The sequence below is a fragment of the Euprymna scolopes genome, chromosome 36 (genome assembly GCF_053919585.1).
Source record: "Euprymna scolopes isolate OS-2025 chromosome 36, ASM5391958v1, whole genome shotgun sequence".
Taxonomy (NCBI): domain Eukaryota; kingdom Metazoa; phylum Mollusca; class Cephalopoda; order Sepiida; family Sepiolidae; genus Euprymna; species Euprymna scolopes.
In genome coordinates, this window is record NC_136517.1 from 94,519,006 (window position 1) to 94,544,998 (window position 25,993).

A 25,993-nucleotide genomic window follows, 5' to 3' on the forward strand; every position below is an offset into this window, starting at 1 on the left:
AGTTCTCCGAAAAAAATTTCAGTTAATTTCATCAAGTAGTTTTTGTTTTACAGCGAAAAAAAAATTTGTTATGATACCGAGCAAAAGTTTGATTCTTAGGAAGAAAAACTTGTATTAAAGATGGGGAGGGAGTGACGGTGCTTTAACTGGAGTTATCTCCCCGTGGCATTTCTAAAATCCAAACAAAAATTTAAAGATGACTGCCTTCAATGTGCTGTCATAAAAACGTGTTTTTCTGCTGTAAAAAAAAAAAACCTACTCGATCAAATTAAGTGAAATTTTTTTTGGAGATCTTCAGTTCAAAACGGATACGTACAATATAACCTTTTTTCTATATTTTCATTTTTTAATGTCTTGATTAAACCGTACAAGTACCAAAGTTTTAAAACATAGTAACCCCCCCCCCCGAGCACCCATCCCCAAAGCCTTTGCTGGACATTCAAAAATGCGCACGCCATTTTTGCCTTTGATATTATAGATGCATGTATTTTTTTTATATATTATATTATATTATTTTATATTATTTATTTCTATATTATTATGTTATTTTATTTTTTATATTATAGATGCATGTATTTTTTATATTATATTATTTTATATTATTTTATATTATTTTATATTATTTTATATTATTTCTATATTACTATACTATTTTATTTTTTATATTATAGATGTATGTATTTTTTATATTTTATATTAAAATATATTATTTATTTCTATATTATTATGTTATTTTATTTTTTATATTATAGATGCATGTATCTTTTTATATTTTATATTATTTTATATTATTTATTTCTATATTATTATGTTATTTTATTTTTTATATTATAGATGTATGTATTTTTTTATATTTTATATTAAAATATATTATTTATTTCTATATTATTATGTTATTTTATTTTTTATATTATAGATGTATGTATTTTTTTATATTTTATATTAAAATATATTATTTATTTCTATATTATTATGTTATTTTATTTTTTATATTATAGATGCATTTATTTTTTTATATTTTATATTAAAATATATTATTTATTTCTATATTATTATGTTATTTTATTTTTTATATTATAGATGTATGTATTTTTTTATATTTTATATTAAAATATATTATTTATTTCTATATTATTATGTTATTTTATTTTTTATATTATAGATGCATGTATTTTTTTATATTTTATATTAAAATATGTTATTTATTTCTATATTATTATGTTATTTTATTTTTTATATTATAGATGCATGTATTTTTTTATATTTTATATTAAAATATATTATTTATTTCTATATTATTATGTTATTTTATTTTTTATATCATAGATGCATGTATTTTTTTATATTTTATATTAAAATATATTCTTTATTTATATATTATTATGTTATTTTATTTTTTATATCATAGATGCATGCATTTTTTTATATTTTATATTAAAATATATTATTTATTTCTATATTATGTTATTTTATTTTTTATATTATAGATGCATTTATTTTTTTATATTTTATATTAAAATATATTATTTATTTCTATATTATTATGTTATTTTATTTTTTATATTATAGATGTATGTATTTTTTATATTTTATATTAAAATATATTATTTATTTCTATATTATTATGTTATTTTATTTTTTATACATTAGATGCATGTATTTTTTTATATTTTATATTAAAATATATTATTTATTTCTATATTATTATGTTATTTTAATTTTTATATTATAGATGTATGTATTTTTTTATATTTTATATTAAAATATATTATTTATTTCTATATTATTATGTTATTTTATTTTTTATATTATAGATGCATGTATTTTTTTATATTTTATATTAAAATATATTATTTATTTCTATATTATGTTATTTTATTTTTTATATTATAGATGTATGTATTTTTTTATATTTTATATTAAAATATATTATTTATTTCTATATTATTATGTTATTTTATTTTTTATATTATAGATGCATTTATTTTTTTATATTTTATATTAAAATATATTATTTATTTCTATATTATTATGTTATTTTATTTTTTATATTATAGATGCATGTATTTTTTTATATTATATTATTTTATATTATTTATTTCTATATTATTATAGTATTTTATTTTTTATATTATAGATGCATGTATTTTTTTATATTATATTATTTTATATTATTTCTATATTATTATGTTATTTTATTTTTTATATTATAGATGTATGTATTTTTTTATATTTTATATTAAAATATATTATTTATTTCTATATTATTATGTTATTTTATTTTTTATATTATAGATGCATTTATTTTTTTATATTATATTATTTTATATTATTTATTTCTATATTATTATGTTATTTTATTTTTTATATTATAGATGCATGTATTTTTTTATATTATATTATTTTATATTATTTATTTCTATATTATTATGTTATTTTATTTTTTATATTATAGATGCATGTATTTTTTTATATTATATTATTTTATATTATTTCTATATTATTATGTTATTTTATTTTTTATATTATAGATGCATGTATTTTTTTATATTATATTATTTTATATTATTTATTTCTATATTATTATGTTATTTTATTTTTTATATTATAGATGCATGTATTTTTTTATATTATATTATTTTATATTATTTCTATATTATTATGTTATTTTTTTTTTATATTATAGATGCATGTATTTATTTATATTATATTATTTTATATTATTTATTTCTATATTATTATGTTATTTTATTTTTTATATTATAGATGCATTTATTTTTTTATATTATATTATTTTATATTATTTATTTCTATATTATTATGTTATTTTATTTTTTATATTATAGATGCATTTATTTTTTTATATTTTATTATTTTATATTATTTCTATATTATTATGTTATTTTATTTTTTATATTATAGATGCATGTATTTTTTTATATTATATTATTTTATATTATTTATTTCTATATTATTATGTTATTTTATTTTTTATATTATAGATGCATTTATTTTTTTATATTTTATTATTTTATATTATTTATTTCTATATTATTATGTTATTTTATTTTTTATATTATAGATGCATGTATTTTTTTATATTATATTATTTTATATTATTTATTTCTATATTATTATGTTATTTTATTTTTTATATTATAGATGCATGTATTTTTTTATATTATATTATTTTATATTATTTCTATATTATTATGTTATTTTATTTTTTATATTATAGATGCATGTATTTATTTATATTATATTATTTTATATTATTTATTTCTATATTATTATGTTATTTTATTTTTTATATTATAGATGCATTTATTTTTTTATATTTTATTATTTTATATTATTTCTATATTATTATGTTATTTTATTTTTTATATTATAGATGCATGTATTTTTTTATATTATATTATTTTATATTATTTATTTCTATATTATTATGTTATTTTATTTTTTATATTATAGATGCATTTATTTTTTTATATTTTATTATTTTATATTATTTCTATATTATTATGTTATTTTATTTTTTATATTATAGATGCATGTATTTTTTTATATTATATTATTTTATATTATTTATTTCTATATTATTATGTTATTTTATTTTTTATATTATAGATGCATTTATTTTTTTATATTATATTATTTTATATTATTTATTTCTATATTATTATGTTATTTTATTTTTTATATTATAGATGCATTTATTTTTTTATATTTTATTATTTTATATTATTTATTTCTATATTATTATGTTATTTTATTTTTTATATTATAGATGCATGTATTTTTTTATATTATATTATTTTATATTATTTATTTCTATATTATTATGTTATTTTATTTTTTATATTATAGATGCATGTATTTTTTTATATTATATTATTTTATATTATTTCTATATTATTATGTTATTTTATTTTTTATATTATAGATGCATGTATTTATTTATATTATATTATTTTATATTATTTATTTCTATATTATTATGTTATTTTATTTTTTATATTATAGATGCATGTATTTTTTTATATTATATTATTTTATATTATTTCTATATTATTATGTTATTTTATTTTTTATATTATAGATGCATGTATTTTTTTATATTATATTATTTTATATTATTTATTTCTATATTATTATGTTATTTTATTTTTTATATTATAGATGCATGTATTTTTTTATATTATATTATTTTATATTATTTCTATATTATTATGTTATTTTATTTTTTATATTATAGATGCATGTATTTTTTTATATTATATTATTTTATATTATTTCTATATTATGTTATTTTATTTTTTATATTATAGATGCATTTATTTTTTTATATTTTATTATTTTATATTATTTATTTCTATATTATTATGTTATTTTATTTTTTATATTATAGATGCATGTATTTTTTTATATTATATTATTTTATATTATTTATTTCTATATTATTATGTTATTTTATTTTTAATATTATAGATGCATGTATTTTTTATATTATATTATTTTATATTATTTATTTCTATATTATTATGTTATTTTATTTTTTATATTATAGATGCATGTATTTTTTTATATTATATTATTTTATATTATTTATTTCTATATTATTATGTTATTTTATTTTTTATATTATAGATGCATTTATTTTTTTATATTTTATATTAAAATATATTATTTATTTCTATATTATTATGTTATTTTATTTTTTATATTATAGATGCATGTATTTTTTTATATTTTATATTAAAATATATTATTTATTTCTATATTATTATGTTATTTTATTTTTTATATTATAGATGCATGTATTTTATTATATTATTATATTATTTTATTTTTTATATTATAGATGTATGTATCTTTTTATATTTTATATTATTTATTTCTATATTATTATGTTATTTTATTTTTTATATTATAGATGCATGTATTTTTTTATATTTTATATTAAAATATATTATTTATTTCTATATTATTATGTTATTTTATTTTTTATATTATAGATGCATGTATTTTTTTATATTATATTATTTTATATTATTTATTTCTATATTATTATGTTATTTTATTTTTTATATTATAGATGTGTGTATTTTTTTATATTTTATATTAAAATATATTATTTATTTCTATATTATTATGTTATTTTATTTTTTATATTATAGATGTATGTATTTGTGTACTTTTTAGAATAAGTTTTTTCACTGTAGCTGTGTTCAATTTTTTGTTATATCTGTTCAAACTATGGATGATCTTTATGCTGCATTCATGACAAGTGAACATAAGCGACCTTGAATTTCTATTTGTTTTTTCTTTAAGGGCTTCCCAATATTTGTCAGATGAGAAGAAACGTTGGCTCGATTCAGAAATTGACAAAATTTTAGAACAACGTGAACGTCTTGATGATCTCCAACAGGTAAAATTACTTTCTCTCTTGTGTCAATTTTATTTGATTTCGCATCGCCTTTTGTGAAATTAGAGTTTCCAAATACAATATTCGGTGCACCTTGTGATGAAGGGTATTGTACCAACTTTTCTCCGCCACGTGCTGCGATAATTTGTGTTTTTCAAGATTGAAACACTCAATCTTTTTTTTTTTTTTTTGTTATTTCACCCGAAACAAATCACAGTGCGACTTTGATATAGAGGGCTTTTTGGCCCTCGGGCCAAGATCAAAGTGTAGTATCTGTTCTTCAGATGTTATACTTCAATTTCTTGTTCTCTGTGGAGGAGAAATCCTTCACGACTGAGACAATTTTTATTTTTGTTCCTTTTCTGTACATTAAAAAACAACCCTGGTGTCTAACTCTCTCCTGTGGCGAGGCATTGTAAATAAGAACTTTGTAGATGCTTTTGTGGCGAGGATGTTTTTTTTTGGGGGGGGGGGCACGCCCAGAAGATACATACAGTGCCTAGTCTTCCCAAATGGTCACCCATCTGGTACTGGTCAGGCTCAACATTGCTTAACTTTGGTGATTTGGCGAGAACCGGTGTGTCAACGTGATTGTGCTGTACAAAACAGACATTACCGGTAAACAAATAAAAAGGTACACTAAAGACCTAGGACACTAATTACCAGGACACTAATGACCTAGATCCCTATTTGGGCCATAATTTTCAGGGATACTATGTAGGGAGTTGAGCATCAAGATGTCTGTTTACATTACACTTGAACTTCTGCATATCAGTACAGTCAGTTGATTTGAAAAATATATATATATTTAAAAAAAAAAAAAAAATTTATGGAAATTTCTCCAGACAAGGTGTGACGCCACTTGATGTAAGGAGCTAAAAGAATACTACTTCGAGGTAAAATAATTTGATAAATGTTTGATGGAATAGATTCTGACAAGAAAACAGCAGTTCTTCTCTCTTTGTCAGAAACGTCACTCCTGGAATGTGAGGACTAAATGATAAAAATAAGGTTTAGTTTAGTTGTTTTGTTTTATGGCATATCAACCCTTTTCGGGTTATTTAATGCTGAATCCAGTGATTTTGGAAATAGTTTTTATGCTTCAAGTTCTTTATATCTTAAAATTATTTATTTGTAGAGTTTGGTTTGGTTGTTGTTTTTTTTTGTTTTTTTTTACACAGTGATCACCACTTATCAAGGTACGGAAGCCACTCAGGGATAAGGGTTATTGCAAGTACATTACGTTAGTGTGGAGATTTGATGAATTACTTAAGGGGGCGGTTCATTAGGAATTTGTTAACGTTGGACTTGAAGACATCCAAGTTGTAGTCCGGTGGGAAGCAGGCAGACGGAACAGAGTTCCACCAGCGTGCAGTTCTAAGAAAGAAGCTCTGTTCATGGAATCCGCGTTTTGATCTAGGCACAGATATAGAGTGGGGGAAATTTTTCACAGTGGATTCAGCTAGACGGGTGTTTTTCGTGAAAGATTGGAGTTCAGACGAGCACCTGCCATGGAAATAACAATAAGGATAGGCTCGCAACGTCTCTTCTGTGGGAGAGAGGTTGCAGGGTAGAGAAAAGAGAGCATATCAACCCTTTTCGGGTTATTTAGTGCCAAATCCAGTTATTTTAGAAATAGAAATTTATTTAACACAATTTAATTCAAAAACAAGAGGCAGAATGTGTTCAATTCTAAGATTTTAAACATTCATTTTGCGTCCAGTTATTTTGTAGAAGGTTTTTATCCTTCAATCGCTAGTTTGTTGTGTTTGGTTTGTTTTTGTTTTATAGTGGATTTTATCGTTTTTGTTCCTTGCCCTGCAGAACATGAATGAGTTTTGCAATAGGAGAGGGAAAAGGGTTATAGTATTAATGTTTGGTACATTTTAAGTTAGGAAACCAGTCAGGAAGTAGGGGGAGGTAGAAAGAGAAAGGGGAAATGGCAAGAAAGGAAAAGGCGTACTGTTAAGTTTTGCAAAAAAAAAGTAGAAAAACAAAAAAACCATCAATATTAGGTGCATTTGATCTCAGAAAACCAATATCTTCAGACAGCCTGATCCGATAGCACCAGACAAGTGTTTTTCATGAAAGTCAGGATAGGAGGGACTATAGATTGGAGCTAATGAATGCTAAACACTGAATACAGGAGAATGGCGACACTTACCTGTAAAAAAGTGCAAAAACTAACACAGTCATCTCCCTTGACTGCGATATTCATGAGACTGAAGACGGTTTGTGAATTTAATATTTTCTAAAAACTTCCTCTTTTCTTTTTTTTTCCCCTCTACAATGTAAAGTACGGAGATACACCCAAGAGATGCTTTTTTTTTTTTACTGGCGTGTCACCACTTATCAAGGCCCAAAAAGTCACTCAAGGATAAAAGTTAAATGCGTGTCACATCGATGGTGAGATAACACTGTGATGATTAGCAATGATTATGATGATATTGGACAAAAACGAGGAGGGCTCAACAAGAACTTGTTCACATTGGATTTGTAAATGACCATGTTGTAGTCAGCTGGGAAGCATTCCTGCTATATTGTGTTCTACAGATGAGTAGTTCTAGGAAACCAGTCAGGAAGTGAGGGAGATAGAAAGAGAAAGGAAGTGAGGGAGATAGAAAGAGAAAGGAAGTGAGGGAGATAGAAAGAGAAAGGAAGCGAGGGAGATAGAAAGAGAAAGGAAAAAAGGAAGAAGGAAAAGACGGGGGAAGGTGGGTTTTTGTTTTGGGCTTTTGTAGAACATAATTAAGTTTTGCAAAAAAAAAAGTAGAAAAACAAAAAGCATCAACGTTAGGTGCATTTCGTCTCAGGAAGCCAATATCTTCAGACAGTCTGATCTGGTAGCGCCAGCAAAAATAAGGGAAACGACAGTTACGAGGTTGGCCGAAAGAAAACCCAAGATTCACTTTCTATTCACCTTAGTCAACGATTATTTTTATAGTAAGAAAACAGAATATTTATTAATTTATTTAATTGCGGACTATTATCCTCATTTTTCTTACATGTTGTTTCACAACGTTTCGGCCAGCTACTCCTCTGGCCTTCGTCAGGTGGTAAAAATAAATTAATAAATAATACTCATCTCAATAATGAATTCGAATTAAATAATATAGAATATTTATTGTTCAGAAGGAATATTCTTATAAATTGTACAGATGGAACGTGGTGTTTCGTCAGTTAACAATAATAATAATATCCAGTTTCGTCAGTTAACAATAATAATAATATCCAGTTAGGTAGAAAAGTCACTTTTCTTGCCTTTGATAACATTTATTTGTTATATATTTATTTTTTGACAACTTTTTCGAATCTATGTGTATAGTAAAACAAACCCTAATAATTGGTTATTTCGTTAGTTAACAATAATAATAATTGGTTATTTCGTTAGTTAACAATAATAATAATTGGTTATTTCGTTAGTTAACAATAATAATAATTGGTTGTTTCATTAGTTAACAATAATAATAATTGGTTGTTTCGCTAGTTAACAATAATAATAATTTAATTAGCAAAATCCAAATTGAAGACAATTTTCATTTCTTTCAGAATGACACACTCATTTCGAATTTCTTTGACACCCTGAATTCCATTGAGATGCGTTCACTTCTCGAGAAATATTTTGAAAAAGTCATCACCTTAAACGAAACAAACAGAAAAATAACGCAACAAATGCACCAACTGGAGGTAAGCGCAGGGAAGGAAGAAAAGTTTTTGGTTTTGTTTCAGAGGGCAGAGCATAAAATATATATAATATGTATTTTATATATATATATATATATATATATATGTGTGTTGGGACGATTAATCGGAATCAGAAATTGTAAAAATCGGAACGTATTGGTGCCTATTTTCCGATGCCAAATCGATTCTTTCGTCTTTTTTTATTTGATTTTTTTTTTAAAGTAAAATCTTTTATTGCTGGTAATAATGATAAAATAATAAATATTTATTGATTTTAAAATACCAGTGAAGCTAAAATCGATAGATCGTCATCTATGAGTGTAATTTTGACGTTTAGGAAAAGATCTGCACATTTAACATTTGTTTTTACGAAAATCAGGAAAAATAACAATCTTAGAGTTAAATAATTAGATTTATAAAGAATCGGAATCGGGAATTCAGCACAGAATCGGTAATTATATCGGAATCCGGGAAAAATATTAGAATCGTCCCATCACTAATATATATATATATAAACAAACAGTTAATAAAATATGTTAAAAAACACTTTGAAATGAGTTAAAAACATATTTAATCTGAAAAGGAAACACTAGATAAATGGATAGTCCTTAATCCGCGGAGTTTCGAAGAAATACTTTCCTTCTCATCAGAGGGTAGGAATTAGCAAAATACGGGATCGGATTTTGCATGCAAAAGTATTTGATGAAACAACAAGTAAGTCAAAGATCTTACTTGATAACAAAAAAAGTGAAGCAGAGGGAATATGGTGAAGAAAAAGGTGATTACACATGAATGGATAGTCTGGTGGAAAATAAAAAAAATCCAGTGATTGTAAAATCCAAATGTATAACTTCAAGAAAGTTAAAAGAATTATATATATATATATATATATATATGATTAGTTTTTTTGGAAAAAAGAATTCCAGCAGAGTGCTCAATTAAAAGGAAAATCCAAATTTTAAGAGCGTACTTATATTTTGTGTACAGAAAGTTGTTAGTTGAGACAGGTCATTGGTACCGTCGGTTTCAAGCCCGATAATAAGGCCCGTTTAAGGTATCCTTAGCGAGACGAATATTGGCTGAAGAGAGCTCGCTAAGGATACCTTAAACGGGCCTTATTATCGGGCTTGAAACCGACGGTACCAATGACCTGTCTCAACTAACAACTTTCTGTACACAAAATATATATATATATATATATATATATATATATATATATATAATGTTATTCACATACATTACTGTTTCGTTGTATCACAACTCATCAGTACTAGCACATTTCCTTAGATTGATTGACAGATATCACTTAGAATTAAAAAAAAAAAAAAAAGAAAGCTTTCCTTTGCCAAGATTAAAAAAAAGTTGAAGATCTTATTTCAGTAATAATAAAAAAAAATCCTTTTCCTTTATTGAAAAAAAAAAAGAATCCTTTTTATTTTTTCTTCCTCCTTAAAACGTCTTCAATTAAATATCCGAAACGATGGAAATTTCAACTTTTGTGTTTGTTTTTTCCTTTTAGATGAAGCTGATCGAGTCGCAGAATTCCCTCCAGAAAGTGACAATCGACATGGACCATAAACTCGCGCAACAACAACAACAACACGAACAAAAAATGGCTGCTCTGACGCATCAACTGACCCAATCACCCAAAGACACAAATTCAGAAAAACTGAACTCAAAGTAAGAATTTTTTTCATAGAAGTCTGAATTTCAAAGTTGAACTCCATCATTGTTTGCATTGTTTTTGGCTCAGATCAAAGTGTAGTATCTGTTCTGATACAACACTTAATCTTTTCTGTCCTCAGTCAGCAAAGGAGAGATCTTTTTAGACAGAAGCAATTTTTATTTTTTTGTTCCAATTCCGAATACCCTTTTTAAGGAAGTTGGATTTTTCTCGCATTAAAAACTGACCTTGTGTCAAACTTTGCCTACATGAGGAGGCAAGTAAATAAGAACACTGTTTGTGGAAGGATGATGATGATGATGATGATGACGATGATGATGATGACGACGACGACGATGATGATGATGATGACGATGATGATGATGACGACGACGACGACGACACTTCTGTGTAAAAAATTTAGCATCGCCTAATCCTCTAACCAGCATATACATTTGACTCGGAACCACTTGTGAATTTAATATTCCTTAAAAACTTCCTCTCTTGGAAGATATCTTGCTCAACCCATCCAAGATAATTGGCACACCATGTACGAGGTATTGTTTAATTATTGTTACTATTTATTACCGTTTCGACGGATGGGATCTTCAGCTCTATTCTTCATTTATAGAAAAGAGACGAAGTCCATTTGTTATATAAAAGAGCAGTTGTGTGTGTGTGTGTGTGTGTGTTTGTTTGTATATCCAACTAAAAATTAAATGGATGAATAATCCAGGTTTTATCGAGGGAAGGAGGGCATTTATTTTTGCCATTTGTAATGTTATTATTTATTATATAAAGAAGGGGTGAATTTTTTTTTTTTTTTTTTTTTTACTGCATTTTCACTGCCAAACAAGACACAGTGCCACTTGGATGTATTTGGGACAAAATTTTCAGAGGCACTATGAGGGAGTTGAGCAGCAAAATGTTTGTTTACATTACACTTGAACTTCAGTCAGGGAAGCAGGAACCTGACAGGGAATTCCAAAGTCTAGAAGTTTGAGGGAAGAAACTATCAGAGTAGAAGTTTTTCCGACACCTAGGGATCTCTACAGTATAGAGGTGAGTTTTTGCTGCTTGCCGGGTTTGTTGGAAGCATTTATGTTGAGGGACTACAAGGACTTGGAGCTCGTTGGAGCACTTTCCATTAAAATACTTGTAAAACAGGCAGAGGGATGCAACATCGAAGCACAAAAACTAGGAACTCGAGACTTCTGGAAAATCTACAACAGTGTAGTAAATAATGGGCAATCAACAATTCCCCCACTAACCAACAATCACGAGGTTGTCTCCTCAGCAACCGACAAGGCTAACATGCTTGCCAGTCGGTTTGCCTCAAACTCCACACTGGACCCTTCCAACCACCCCCTACCTGACTTTCCTATGCGGACAGACGCCATACTAGACGATCTGAAAACCACCCCTGCTCAGGTGCATGCTATCATAAAAAACCTTGACACCTCAAAAGTATGTGGACCCGATCTTATCCCAGCTGTGCTATTAAAAAAGTGCTCAGCCGAAGTAGCTCCAGTTCTCTCCAAACTCTACAACAAATGTCTTAATGAAGCTTGCTTTCCGGGCTGTTGGAAAACTGCTTCTGTTGTACCAGTATTCAAGAATTCTGGCGAAAGGACAGACCCATCAAATTATCGCCCCATTAGCCTCCTCCCACTTTTTGCCAAAATATTTGAGACCATAATTAACCATGCTCTAGTCCATCATCTTACAGATGCTAAACTACTGACTGACAAACAATATGGATTTAGACAAGCCCGTTCCACAGCAGACATCCTCACTGTGATCTCTGAACGTATATACCATTCACTGGACAAAGCGGGGGAAGGCAGAGCGGTAGCTCTAGATATATCTTAGGCTTTTGACAGGGTATGGCATGAGGGTCTCCTCAGTAAAATCAGATCATACGGTATCACTGGTAGAATACTTAACATAATTAAATCCTTCTTAGATAAGAGAAAAATCCAGGTAGTCCTCGACGGTCGCACATCTAAACAATATGATATAAATGCGGGAGTGCTCCAGGGTTCTATCCTTGGACCTCTATTGTTCCTGATATTCATAAATGACCTCCCCGACAACATTGCCTCTGAGATGGGTATATATGCTGATGACACTACACTCTATGGCAGACACGACAGGAAGACGAATGAACACATTTCTAAAGAAATGGCAGAAACACTAGAGGAAGACCTCCAATCTGTAGTGGAATGGGGACAAAAGTGGTTGGTTGCGTTCAATGCTGCCAAGACTAAACTAGTTTCATTCAATAATTACAAGAAACCCTCTCTACCACCCATAGCAATGGCCAACGACTCTTTATCTGAGAGTCCATCTTTCAAACTCCTTGGCCTAACGTTCACAGGAAACATGAGTTGGAACAATTACATTGAAGGCATTGCCAGGGCCGCTGCAAGAAAGGTAGGCTCTCTCTACCGTGCTAGAAAACTACTAACACCCGAAAGTATCCTGTACCTCTATAAGGCCACCATTCGCCCATGTATGGAGTATTGCTGCCACATCTGGGCTGGTGCATCTGCTACTAGTCTCTCGCTCCTTGACAAGGTTCAAAAGAGAGTCGCAAACCTGATAGGCCCTGAACTGGCATCTAAGCTTCAGCCTCTGTCCAATCGACGAAATGTTGCATCCCTCTGCCTTTTCTACAAGTATTTTAGTGGTGAATGCTCTGACGAACTGCAATCACTTGTGCCCCCACGACGCGAGCACCCTCGACAAACCCGACAGGCTACTAGATCCCACCCCCACACTGTAGAGATCCCTAGATGTAAAAGATCTTTTTACTCCAATAGTTTCTTCCCCAGAACCGCAAGACTCTGGAATTCCATTCCAGGTCCCTGCTTCCCCAACAGTACTGACGTGCAGAAGTTCAAGTGTAACGTGAACCGACACATTGCTGCCCAAATCCCTACATAGTACCCCAGTAGTTGTTTCCCCTGATAGTAGCCCCCTACACCAAAGTGGCAATTTGCCTTGCTTGGGGTGAAAATGTAATAAAAAAAAAAAAAAAAAAAAAAAACATTTCATCGATGGGACAGCGGCTGAAATTTTCTTAACAGTGTGGGACCTATTAGAATGATGACTCTTTTTTAAACCTTGTCTAGGGGGTGAGAGACACATCTGGGCTGGTGCATCTACTACTAGTCTCTCCTCTTGGATAGGATCCAAAAAAGAGTTTTCAATCTAATAGGTCCCACTTTGTCAACAAAGCTCCAACCCCTGTCCCATCACCTCAATGTTGTATCTCTGTGGCTGTTTTACAAATATTTTAATGGAATGTGTTTGCATGAACTCGTTGTAATTGTGCCTATCCCTGACAAAGCTGCTTAGCAACAAAATCACACCCCTTCACTGTTGAGGTCCCTAAATGTCAGAAAGTTTTCTAGTCTAATAGTTTCTTCCCTCAAACAGCTAGACTTTGGAATTCCGTTCCTGCTACCTGCTTCCCTGGCTGTACTGATATGCAGAAGTTTAAATGTAACGTAAACCAACATCTTGTTAATCTTTCCTAGACATGGTCCCAAATAGTAGCCCCTTATGACAAGTGGTGACCTACCTTGTTCGAGGTAAATGATAGTAAAAAAAAAGAAATTTCCAACCTTTGTATGATTTTTTTTTTTTCTAATCTTCTATAATTGTTTTCACAATCAGAATTCATCAACTTGAAAAAGAATTATATTATTACAAAAAGACAAGTCGAGATTTAAAGAAAAAATTGCGGCATTCAGAAAGCAAATCCCTCGATCAATATGGTAAGTTTTCTTCATTTTTAGGCATGAACAAGCATCCAATTTTTGTAAAATTTTAACAATGCATATTAAAAATCAATTAATCTCCAAATTTCAGTTCTTTTGGGTGATTTAAAAGAAAAAAATGTTTTCATGGAAGAATTTATTCATTCATTTCGTATGAAACAGATGATTTTTATTGTTCGCATTGGTTTCCATAACTTTTTAGTTAGAATTCTTTCTAGAAAAACATCAGGTACTTTTTATGCGGGAATTGTGTGAAGGTTGCCAATCACAATCACAGTCAACATCAACATCACACTATCCATCACAATCACCATCGACATCGCAATCACCATCACAATCATAACAATCATGATAATAATCAAAATCATAACAATCAAAATAACAATCATAACAATCACCATCACAATCATAATCACAGTCATAATAACAATCATAATCACAATCATAATCACAATCATAATAACAATCATAATCACAATCATAATCACAATCATAATCACAATCATAATCACAATCATAATCACAATCATAATAATCACAATCATAATAATCACAATCATAACAATCGTAACAATCAATCACAATCATAACAACAATCATAACAGCAATCACAATCATAACAATCATGATCACAATCACAATCACAATCATAACAGTCACCATCACAACAATCATAATAACCACCATCACAATATTATCATAACAACAATCATAACAATCACCATCACAATCATAAAAATCATAACAATCACCATCACAATCACAATCATAATCATAACAACAATCATAACAATCACAATCGTAATAACAATCATAATAAAAATCACCATCATAACAATCATGATAATAATCACAATCATAATAACAATCACCATCACAATCATAACAAAAATCATAGTAATAATCATAACAATCATAAAAATCATAATCACAATCATAACAAGAATCAAAATCACCATAATAACAATCATAACAATCACAATCATAATAACAATCATAATCACAATCATTACAATCATAATAATCATAATAACAATCACAATCATAATCACAATCATAACAACAGTCATAACAATCACAATCATAATAAGAATCATAACAATAATCATAACTATCAAAATCATAATAACAACAATCATAACAATCACAATCATAACAATCGCAATCATAACAATCGCAATCATAACAACAATCATAACAATCACAATCATAACAACAATCATAATCAAGATTTTTGAAAGATTTCCTCCCTGATTCTCGTCCACCATATTTTTGTTGAACTCACTTCACTAAACATCAAAATTGCATTAAGAAAAGTGCATTAAGAAAAGTGCATTAAGAAAAGTGCATTGCCAACCCACAGTGTGGGTTGGCAATGCACTTTTCTTATAGTTAGTTTTGGTTTGGTTGGGGTTTTGGAAAAAGTTTGGTTGGGGTTGAAAAAAGTTTTTATGGTTTAAGTTCTTTGTTTTCAAAATATTTATTCATGGTGTTTGGTTTGGTTGTGGGAGAACATGGCTGATTTTGTATTTGACTTTGCAAAACATGATTGAGTTTTGAAAGAAATGGAAAACAACAATAACATCATTGTTTGGTGCATATTTGATTAGAAAGCTAGTATCTTCAGACAACCTGATTTGGTAGCACCAGGTTCTATAGCTAGGTGAACGCATACAGCGTCTGATATTTCAAATTGTCATCCAAACACGGTCGAATTAAAAACTTCCAATCCAACAGGTTACGCGATTCCTTTGGAACTTACCTGTTGGATTGGAAGTTTTTAATTCGCCTGTGTTTGGATTTTACCATTCTTGGATTTTTTACCCTTCACCGGACTATCCATTCATGTGAAATCTTTTTATCATTTTTTCTTTTACCTCTTATTCCCCTTACCTCACCCTTTTTTTTAACCAAGTAAGATCTGTGACTTACTTGTGGTTTCATTAAATACTTTTACATGCAAAATCCGATCCCTCATTTTGCTAATTCCTGCCCTCTGATGAGAAGGAGAGTATTTCTTCGAAACTCCGCAGATTAAGGACTATCCACTTATCTTGTGCTTCCTTTTTAAAATTTAATATGTTTTTAACTCTTTTTCAAGATGTTTTTTAACATGTTTTATTAATCATTTGTTTATATTATAAGCTCTATTTCCTTTTCGGTGTTATTGAGCTTTTACATCTGTTTGAGATTACTTTACTTGTAAATATTAACTCTTTAATATTTATAATATATTTTAAGTTTACCATTTTGATTACCTTGGTAAACTTATTGTAATTTTTATTTATATATATATATATATATATATATATATATATATATATAAACTTCGAAACATGCATGTCTATAGATGACTTTTATGCATGTAATAATATTTAATGAAAAAATAATTGTTAAAAATAATAATAACCGAATAATACGTCCTAAAAAATGTGAGTCAGAAAAAAAAAAATGTGAACAAAGGGCAGATAACTCCTTTCTTGTAAAAAGCGTTCAGGGAACGGAAAGAAAGAAGAAAATACTACAGAATCGCTAATAAAAATAATAAAAAGAAAAATTTACAATGTTGTATTTATAGTGATAAAAATCGAGCATAAAAATTGATAAGGCCTCCGTGGTCTCGTGGTAAAACACTAGACCACTTATCGATCCTTGTCAACTAAGTCTAGCTATACTGATGAGGAGTAAACTCTGAAACATGCATGTCTATGGATGACTTACTTTTATGCACGTAATAATATTTAATAAAAAATAACCACGCAAGCAATTCTGATTTAGGTGGGATAGTACTTATAGAATATTACTGCCAGTAATATCTTGTAAAACTTATAATTACAGGTTTCCATACCAGCTGATTGTTGGATAATTTTATTCTGAAGTAAATATATATATATATATATTGTATTTTTTTTTTTATATAAAAACACTTTCTAATATGTATTAAACGTAAAGAATTTTCGAAGGGAAATGTTGTATTTGATCCAACAGGTGGTGCCCAGGGGAAATAACTTGAAACTGGTTTCTAAAAGAAAATCGATGTTGGTAATAATAATTCCAAATAAATTAAATATATTATCAATATAAATCAACTTTAAATAACAATCTTAAATAGAACACTTAAAACAATTCTCTCGCTATAAACAGTAACTAACATTTTTTTTTTTTTTACACGGTGGTCACCACTTATCAAGGCCCGGAAGCCACTCAGGGATAAGGGTTATTGCAAGTACAGTACGTTAGTGTGGAGATTTGATGAAGTGTTTACTTAAGGGGGCGGTTCATACAGCTATTTAGTAAAATCGATTTTCCTTAACGTAATATGCAAATGAGGTGACCTCTTGAGCATATATTTTGCAAGAATCATACTATATATAGAAATTAATGAAATAAAGTTTATACAAGTAAGTTTTCAGTATGGAAATTAATTAAGAAAATAATGGACGTTTTGTATATATTAATCAAATTGTGAACAAACAAACAAACAGACAGGAATATGAATTTATATAGATATAAGTTTGTGTGTTCACTATAGAAAGAAAGGTTAGAGAATCTACATAAAATCTAAAAATATATTCTTCTGTAAAATTACTTGGGAAGACAATGGAAGTCATTCCAAATATCAAAGTGCTCCCCTAATTGGGTCTGAGAGGTCATAATCCTCTTTAAACTTCAAATACGTCCTACTTTTACTAACATTAAATCATAGGTATTTACGACGAATGGCGGCGCACCTTCTCCAGGTTATGTCATTGTGATCCTCATTCAATCCCAAGCAACGTCAGGTCTTCCAGCAAGTGTGTATGTATATATATATATATATCTATAAAAGTGAACGTGTCTGTCTGTCTGTCTGTGTACATTTCCCTACGCAATAACTCTGTCAATTTTTAGTCTATGGACTCGAAATTTGAAATACCGGGTACTGAGATTTGGGAAAATCGATGTGACGGGTGTCAGCCAGAAATTTGGCTGTTAAGGGGTCAAATTTCAACGATTTGACCTTTAAGAACTCTACCAAACTCCTCCGACAATTTTGGGTCTAGACACTTGAAATTTTAGATATAGGTTCCTTGAACCTGGATCTAACTTAATAAAGTGATTTGAGCCCGAAACTATAAATTTTAAGGGGTCATAATAGGGGTCAAATTAAAAAAAAATTTTCTCTTTTTTTTTTTTTTGCTCAGCATACACCTCCAAACACCCGGGCAACGCCGGGCTGAAATGCTAGTATATTTATAAAAGTGAGAATGTGTGTGTGTATGAGGACAACCCTCAACCTATATACTCAATGAATTTTCGATCTACAGACTAGAAATTGCTATATAGGATACTCAAACAAAAATTTTTTAATCAGTTTTCATCTGGAAAAAATGGCTGCTCAGGGGTCAGAATTGAAAAATTGGTACTCAGGGGTCATCAGATTTTCATCTGCTTGTCAACTGTTTCACGAATGTGCATGCGCAAATAATTCACATGACAGTTTCATCATGTTAAGAATAAGTAGGTTTGAAAACAATTTTTAAAGATTGTGTCAAGCTGACCTAGTGGTTATCGTACTTGACTCACTGTCTTTAGGTTTTGGTTTCAATCTCAGCTTGAATATTTTTTTTTACAAGAAGTGAACTGTTTAGAAAAAATATAATACTCGCATGCACATGTCTTGGTTTTGGTATGAATTAAAATATAACAACACTGGGCGGCCTGCTAGCATAAACACACACACGCACACACACTAGTTGAACGCTCAATATTGCCTGGTTGTAAAATATGCTTAAATATGATATTTTAATTCATGCAGATCTCGTATTTATTATTATCGAGTTAATTGTGTATTGATTATTATATAATATATTGTACTCACTGTAAAATAAAAAACTGACTTGAGTGCAATCAGCTATGATCGAAACCAAAATATATAGTGCTCCAACCTTAATTGTTACCATTTGAGCTATCGGCAAACAGATAAGAAATAGAAAATGAACCAACGTTAATGAATAAATATATATATTTGTACATGCATACAAATAACGTTTAGTCAACTTATGCTTGTCAAGTTCTAAATTTTTTAAAATTTTGACCCCTTAGCAGTGGTTATCCTCATCTTGATAGTCATTGTTTCAATTTTTCCGATTTCGGTACCCCAAAAAGTTCCAATTTTTCCAATTCCAAATAATCGTCCCAACACTAATAAAAATCCAGAAAAGAATGTTCCCCAAAAAATGCGATCATTTGACCCTCCTTGCACAGTTCTGCAACCTTGCGTCTTGGAGGAGATGCACTTTGAAAAAAATGGAGACAGACAGACAAACATTGTGAGTTTCATAAATTAGATATAATGTGTATAACTTTTGCTCTTCTAAAATTATTTTTCTTCTCATTTTATTTATTAAAAAATAATTACATATTATTTATTTTTATTGGAATCCTTTCAGATGAGTAATTTATTTATTTATTTATTTATTTGCAGACTGTTATCCTTATCTTTATAGTTGTTGTTGCACAATATTTCGGCCAACAATTCCTCTGGCCTTCGTCAGGTGGTAAACCACGACAGGATAGGAATGCTGAGTCTCTTAACTGCCTTCCATAGTTGTAGCACAATGGATGAAGACATTGAATTTCTACAGTTCCGGGTGAGCATTGTCTGAAGATAGCGGTTTCAATCCTACCCAAAGCCGGCCAGAGGTTTAGTTGGCCAAAACGTGGTGAGATGACAACAACTATGGAAGGCAGTAATTATTGGGGATACACTTAAGACATTCAGCATTCCTATCCTATAGCAGTTAGTCACCTGAAGAAGGCCAAAGGAATAGTTGGCCAAAACGTTGTGAAACAACAACTATAAAGATGAGGATAACAGTCGGCAAATAAATAAATAAATAAATAAATAAATAAATAAAGAAAGAAACAAATAAATAAATAAATAAATAAATAAACAAATAAATAAATAAATAAATAACTGTTTGCTTTTTTATTCTGAATTAAGTGATATTTTATTTTTATTTTTTTCAGATTCTCTTGAAAATTTTTGATGTTTGCTGATATAACCAACTTTGAGATTTTGTGACTAACAGTTAAAAATAATTTTTTTTTTTTTTTAAATAATTTATTAAAAATTTAATGAAAAAAAAAAAAAGTCCACCACAAAGAAATCTACGCCTCAGTTGACGTTTTGGTTTGAATGCAGTTTCCATGATGATGTGATGTTTTGATTTTAATGTCGTTGTAAATTACAAAAACAATTAAACATTTTTACGCAGAAATGAATGTAAGCCTTCTTTTTTTTATCTTTTCTTTTTTAATTACATTTTCAGCCCAAACAAGGCACATTGCCACTTTGATGTAGTATCAGGGACATAAGCTACAGGGGTACTATGTGGGGAGTTGGGCAGCAAGATGTCGGTTCACGTTACACTTGAACTTAAATAAGTTTCCAGACTTTTTTCACATGGGCAATTTTATTAGTGAAACTATTCTCTTTCAAAGTAATCTCCTCCGGCTGCAATGCACTTGTACCATTCCGACAACTTCTGGAAAGCCCCACGGAAGCCCTCTTGTGTGAGCGTATCAATGACCCTCGTTACAGCCTCTTTCATCTCCTCAATTGTCTCATAAAGACAGTCTCTAAGGTTTTCCTTGAGCTTAGGTCTAGAAGTGTAAGCCATGTTTAGTTTCAGAACAGTTTCCGATGGTTCGTTGTTCTACACAAGTCCTAGGAGTTGACTGGTTTGCAGTAGACAGTTCCCGAGTTGGAATCCACAGAGCAAAAGATTCTTCCTGTGTTGAGACGGAGAAAACATATACGAAATTACTACAGAAAGGTTTAATATTTATGGAGCAATTCTGGTTTCTGATTGGTTGGTAGCAGAACGTGAATTATAGGGAGGGTGAGGAACTGTCTTGATGCCTATCGTGGTCAAATAGTCTGTGATCTTCTCTGGGCACTCTTGGGACAAACTTTGCACAAATCTTCCACATCTTCAGTTCTTTGTGAATAATTATGTGCACAGTTCCCACACTGACATCAAACTGTGCACTTATTGTCTCTATAGACACATCGCAAAAGCAAATAAAGTTATCGGGATCATTCGCCACACTTTTGACTTCCTCTCGAATACAGTCTTTGTGCAACTCTACAAGAGCCTTGTGCGTCCTATCTTGGAGTATGGCCACTCTCTCTGGCAGCCACACCATAAGACCTTATGCAGTGATCTGGAAGACGTACAGCGCCGAGCAACCAAACTGCTTGCATCACTGAAGGACAAGCCATATTCTGAAAGATTGAGAACCCTGAGACTGCCCACTCTTGAGCATCGGAGAAATCGGTGTGACATGACCGATCTCTACAAGTACATCCCTGGGATCTATGATACAAGAAAGCCGTCTTTTCAGATCACCAAAAACAGCGCAACCATAGGGAACAGCCTCAAAATCATAAAAAAACACTCACTGTAGGCTAGATGTCTGCAAAGCGACCTTCTCACAGAGGGTTATCAACTCATGGAATGATTCCACGCATGCCACAAAGTTGTCTGGGAAATTCTTCCCTTGGAACGATGAACAGGTTCAAAACCTGGACCTCAAACATCTATATGTCAAAGTCAGTCATGACGGTTCTTATCCATGAAATTCTTTATTTGGCCAATCAATTCTGGTGTTCTGATTTCCTTACTCCTCCCACACCTCATCATCCCTCACAGACTCCCTGCTTTCCTTGAATCTCTTATGCCTCTCAAAAACTGATGCTCGATTCATGCAAGATGGTCCAAAAGCAGTTTGAAGCATTTCATACGTTTCTGTGGTGTTTTTTCAAGTTTTTTTATACAGAATTTTATTGCATATCGTTCTTCTAAAATGTTCTTATTTCCAGTTTATATTTGTGAAATTCATCAGCTGTGACAATCAGGTTTTAGTAGGGTGTATTCCAGTTCCTACTTAGCTGTTCATTTGAATGTGAAATCATAAAAAAATGGTCAGTCATCTCATTAGATGTATAGCAATAACATACTGAATTTTGAAGAGTCTACAACAATTTTAAATGCCTGTAAAAAAAAGTCTGGAAACTTATTGAAAGCATCTTGTACAGGATTAGATTTTGCTTGGTATGAGAACAACTTTGGTGTGAGAACAACTTTGGTATGAGGACAACTTTGGTGTGAGAACAACTTTGGTGTGAGGATTCTTTGTTGTAGTATTGACTGGATCGACGAACAATTTTGGTGTGACGCAATGTGTAGAATGGTCACGACGATGAGAGAACGCTCGAGGATGTTCACAACTAAATAAAAAAAGAAAAAATAATCACTACTTGTGCATATTATGAACCAATATGGTTGGACCGGAAACTTAAGCAAACCACCGGAATATGTCAAGCATTAATCAAATTGCTGATCAGCCAATAAAAAAGCGGTAACAGGCATAGTTAGCCAATATGGAGCAAAGCAGAAAACTTTTGATAAATTGGAAGAAAAAAAAATTTTTTTTAATTTTAATCAGACATAACAATAGAGCACACAACAATGAATTTAAGCATAAAATATTACAGAACCCCAACCCAAAAACAAAACTCTAACCCCAACCCCAACCCAAAAACAAAACTCTAACCCTAACCTTAACCCCAACCAAAACACAAGACTCTAACCCTAACCTTAACCCCAACCAAAAACAAAACTCTAACCCTAATCCCAACCCAAAAACAAAACTCTAACCCTAACCCTAACCCCAACCCCAACCCAAAAACAAAACTCTAACCCTAACCTTAACCCCAACCCAAAAACAAAACTCTAACCCTAACCCAAAAACAAAACTCTAACCCTAATCCCAACCCAAAAACAAAACGCTAACCCTAACCCTAACCCAAAAACAAAACTCTAACCCTAACCTTAACCCCAACCCAAAAACAAAACCCTAACCCTAACCCAAAAACAAAACTCTAACCTTAACCCCAACCCAAAAACAAAACGCTAACCCTAACCCTAACCCTAACCCAAAAACAAAACTCTAACCCTAACCTTAACCCCAACCCAAAAACAAAACCCTAACCCTAACCCAAAAACAAAACTCTAACCCTAACCCCAACCCAAAAACAAAACGCTAACCCTAACCCTAACCCAAAAACAAAACTCTAACCCTAACCTTAACCCCAACCCAAAAACAAAACCCTAACCCTAACCCAAAAACAAAACTCTAACCTTAACCCCAACCCAAAAACAAAACGCTAACCCTAACCCTAACCCTAACCCAAAAACAAAACTCTAACCCTAACCTTAACCCCAACCCAAAAACAAAACCCTAACCCTAACCCAAAAACAAAACTCTAACCTTAACCCCAACCCAAAAACAAAACTCTAACCTTAACCCCAACCCAAAAACAAAACTCTAACCCTAACCCCAACCCAAAAACAAAACCCTAACCCTAACCCAAAAACAAAACTCTAATCCTAACCCCAAAACAAAGCCCTAAACCTAAAAAACCCTCCCCAATAAAAAATAACAGCTGCATAAGGTGCGCTATAACCTTTAACTTTTTAATCATGCAAAAAAAATTTTCTGCTTATTTGCACAAAAAGATGAAACAACATTTATGAAGTCTACGGTTGTTATATTTAGTTTATTAGTTTTCCATATTTTTTTTATGTAATTAGTATGCGATAAATGTTATTTTCGGTTTCCTAGTGTTTTTAAGATTTGATTAGCGTTTCTATATTCTGGTGGTTTACACCAGGTGCTGATCAAACCTGAGCTGACATTTACAGAAATCCAGTTTGCAACATGCATCAGTACCTAAAAGATATCAATTTTAATAGTTATATAATAGTAGAAGCTATCTATAACATAAATCTCACCTGTCTGTTTAAATGTATGTATGTATGTATGTATTTCTGCCTTAAACTTTTGACAGAGACGATGGATTTTCACAAGATTGGCATCATTTTAAAGCTTAACGTCTCGGACAACAAATATCTAAAATTTGGGTAAAAACATTAATTTGTTCACCCTCAACTGGGCAGTTTTCTACAAGGAGGGGTCGATTTTTTGCGAGCCATTTTTGCAAGTCATCGTATCAGTTGGATTGACTTTGTCTAATTTTAACGTTCCAAACTTCCGGTCGCATTATGGAGTAGCAGTAAGACGTCAGATTTTCTTTCACTTTCTTCTCCTTTTTTTTAAAAAATTTTTTTTTTTTATATTCAATTTTCACCCCAAACAAGGCACAGTGCCACTTTGAAGCAGGGGGCTACTATCAGGGACTTAATTAGCGGGGTCATTATGAAGGGAGATGAGTAGAAAGATGTTTGTTAACATTACACTTGAACTTCTGTATATCATTGCAGTTGGGAAAGCAGAATCCCGGAAGGGAGTTCCAAAGACCCGCAGTTCTGGGGCAGAAACCATTGGAGTAAAAGGCTTTCTTGCACCTAGGGATCTCTACTGTAAAGGGATGAGACTTAGTAGCTTGTCGGGTTTGTCGGGGGTAGTTACGTCGGGGAGGTTTGAAGTGTTTGCAGTTCGTCAGAGCATTCACCATTAAAGTACTTGTAGAACAGGCAGAGGGATGCAACATCTCGTCGATGGGACAGAAGCTGAAGCCTAGATGACAGTTCAGGACCTATCAGGTTGGCAACTCTCTTTTGAACCCTGTCCAGGAGCGAGAGATAAGCAGCAGATGCACCAGCTCAGATGTGACAACAGTACTCCATACATGGGTGAATGGTTGCCTTATAGAGGTATAGGATACTGTCAGGCGTAAGTATTTTTATTAGCACGGTAGAGGGAGCCAACCTTCCTTGCAGCAGCCTTGGCAATGCTCTCAATGTATCTATTCCAGTTCATATTCCCTGTAAACGTCAGGCCGAGGAGTTTAAAAGAAGTACTTTCAGGCAATGTGTTCTTGGCCATTGCTATTGGTGGTAAAGAAGGTTTCTTGTAGTTATTGAAGGAAACAAGCTTAGTCTTAACAGCATTGAATGTGACCAACCATTTTTGTCCCCATTCCACTACGGATTGGAGGTCATCCTCTAGTGTTTCTGCCATTTCCTTGGATATGTGTTCATTAGTTTTCCCTCATATCTGTTATAGAGAGTGGTGTCATCGGCAAATATACCCATCTCCGAAACAATTTTATCAGGGAGGTCGTTTATGAATATCAGGAATAATAGAGGTCCAAGGATAGACCCCTGAGGTACTCCCGCATTTATGTCATATTGTTTGGATGTACGACCATCGAGGACAACTTTGATTTTTCTATTACTTAAGAAGGATTTAATTACATTATGAATTCTTCCAGTGATTCCATATGATCTAATTTTCCTTAGAAGACGGTCGTGCCACACCCTATCAAAAGCCTTAGATATATCAAGGGCCACCGCTCTACCCTCCCCTGTTTTATCCAATGAACGGTATATACTTTCAAAAACTACAGTTAAGAAC

At 30.4% G+C, this 25,993-nt stretch overlaps 1 protein-coding gene across 3 annotated transcripts in view; it reads left to right on the top strand.

Annotated features, from left to right (window-relative positions):
- Positions 1 to 20,830, top strand: part of LOC145260683 (kinesin-like protein KIF7) — a 109,553-nt gene extending 88,723 nt beyond the window's left edge. For all 3 annotated transcript variants that reach the window (XM_080119067.1, XM_080119066.1, XM_080119065.1), the window contains exons 12-16: positions 5,335 to 5,431; positions 8,978 to 9,115; positions 10,632 to 10,792; positions 14,460 to 14,560; positions 20,576 to 20,830. In XM_080119067.1, the coding sequence (XP_079975193.1) occupies positions 5,335 to 5,431; positions 8,978 to 9,115; positions 10,632 to 10,792; positions 14,460 to 14,560; positions 20,576 to 20,595 (517 nt within the window). In that variant the 3' untranslated portion in view covers positions 20,596 to 20,830. The remainder of the gene's footprint in view (positions 1 to 5,334; positions 5,432 to 8,977; positions 9,116 to 10,631; positions 10,793 to 14,459; positions 14,561 to 20,575) is intronic.
- Positions 20,831 to 25,993: the final 5,163 nt, after the last annotated feature.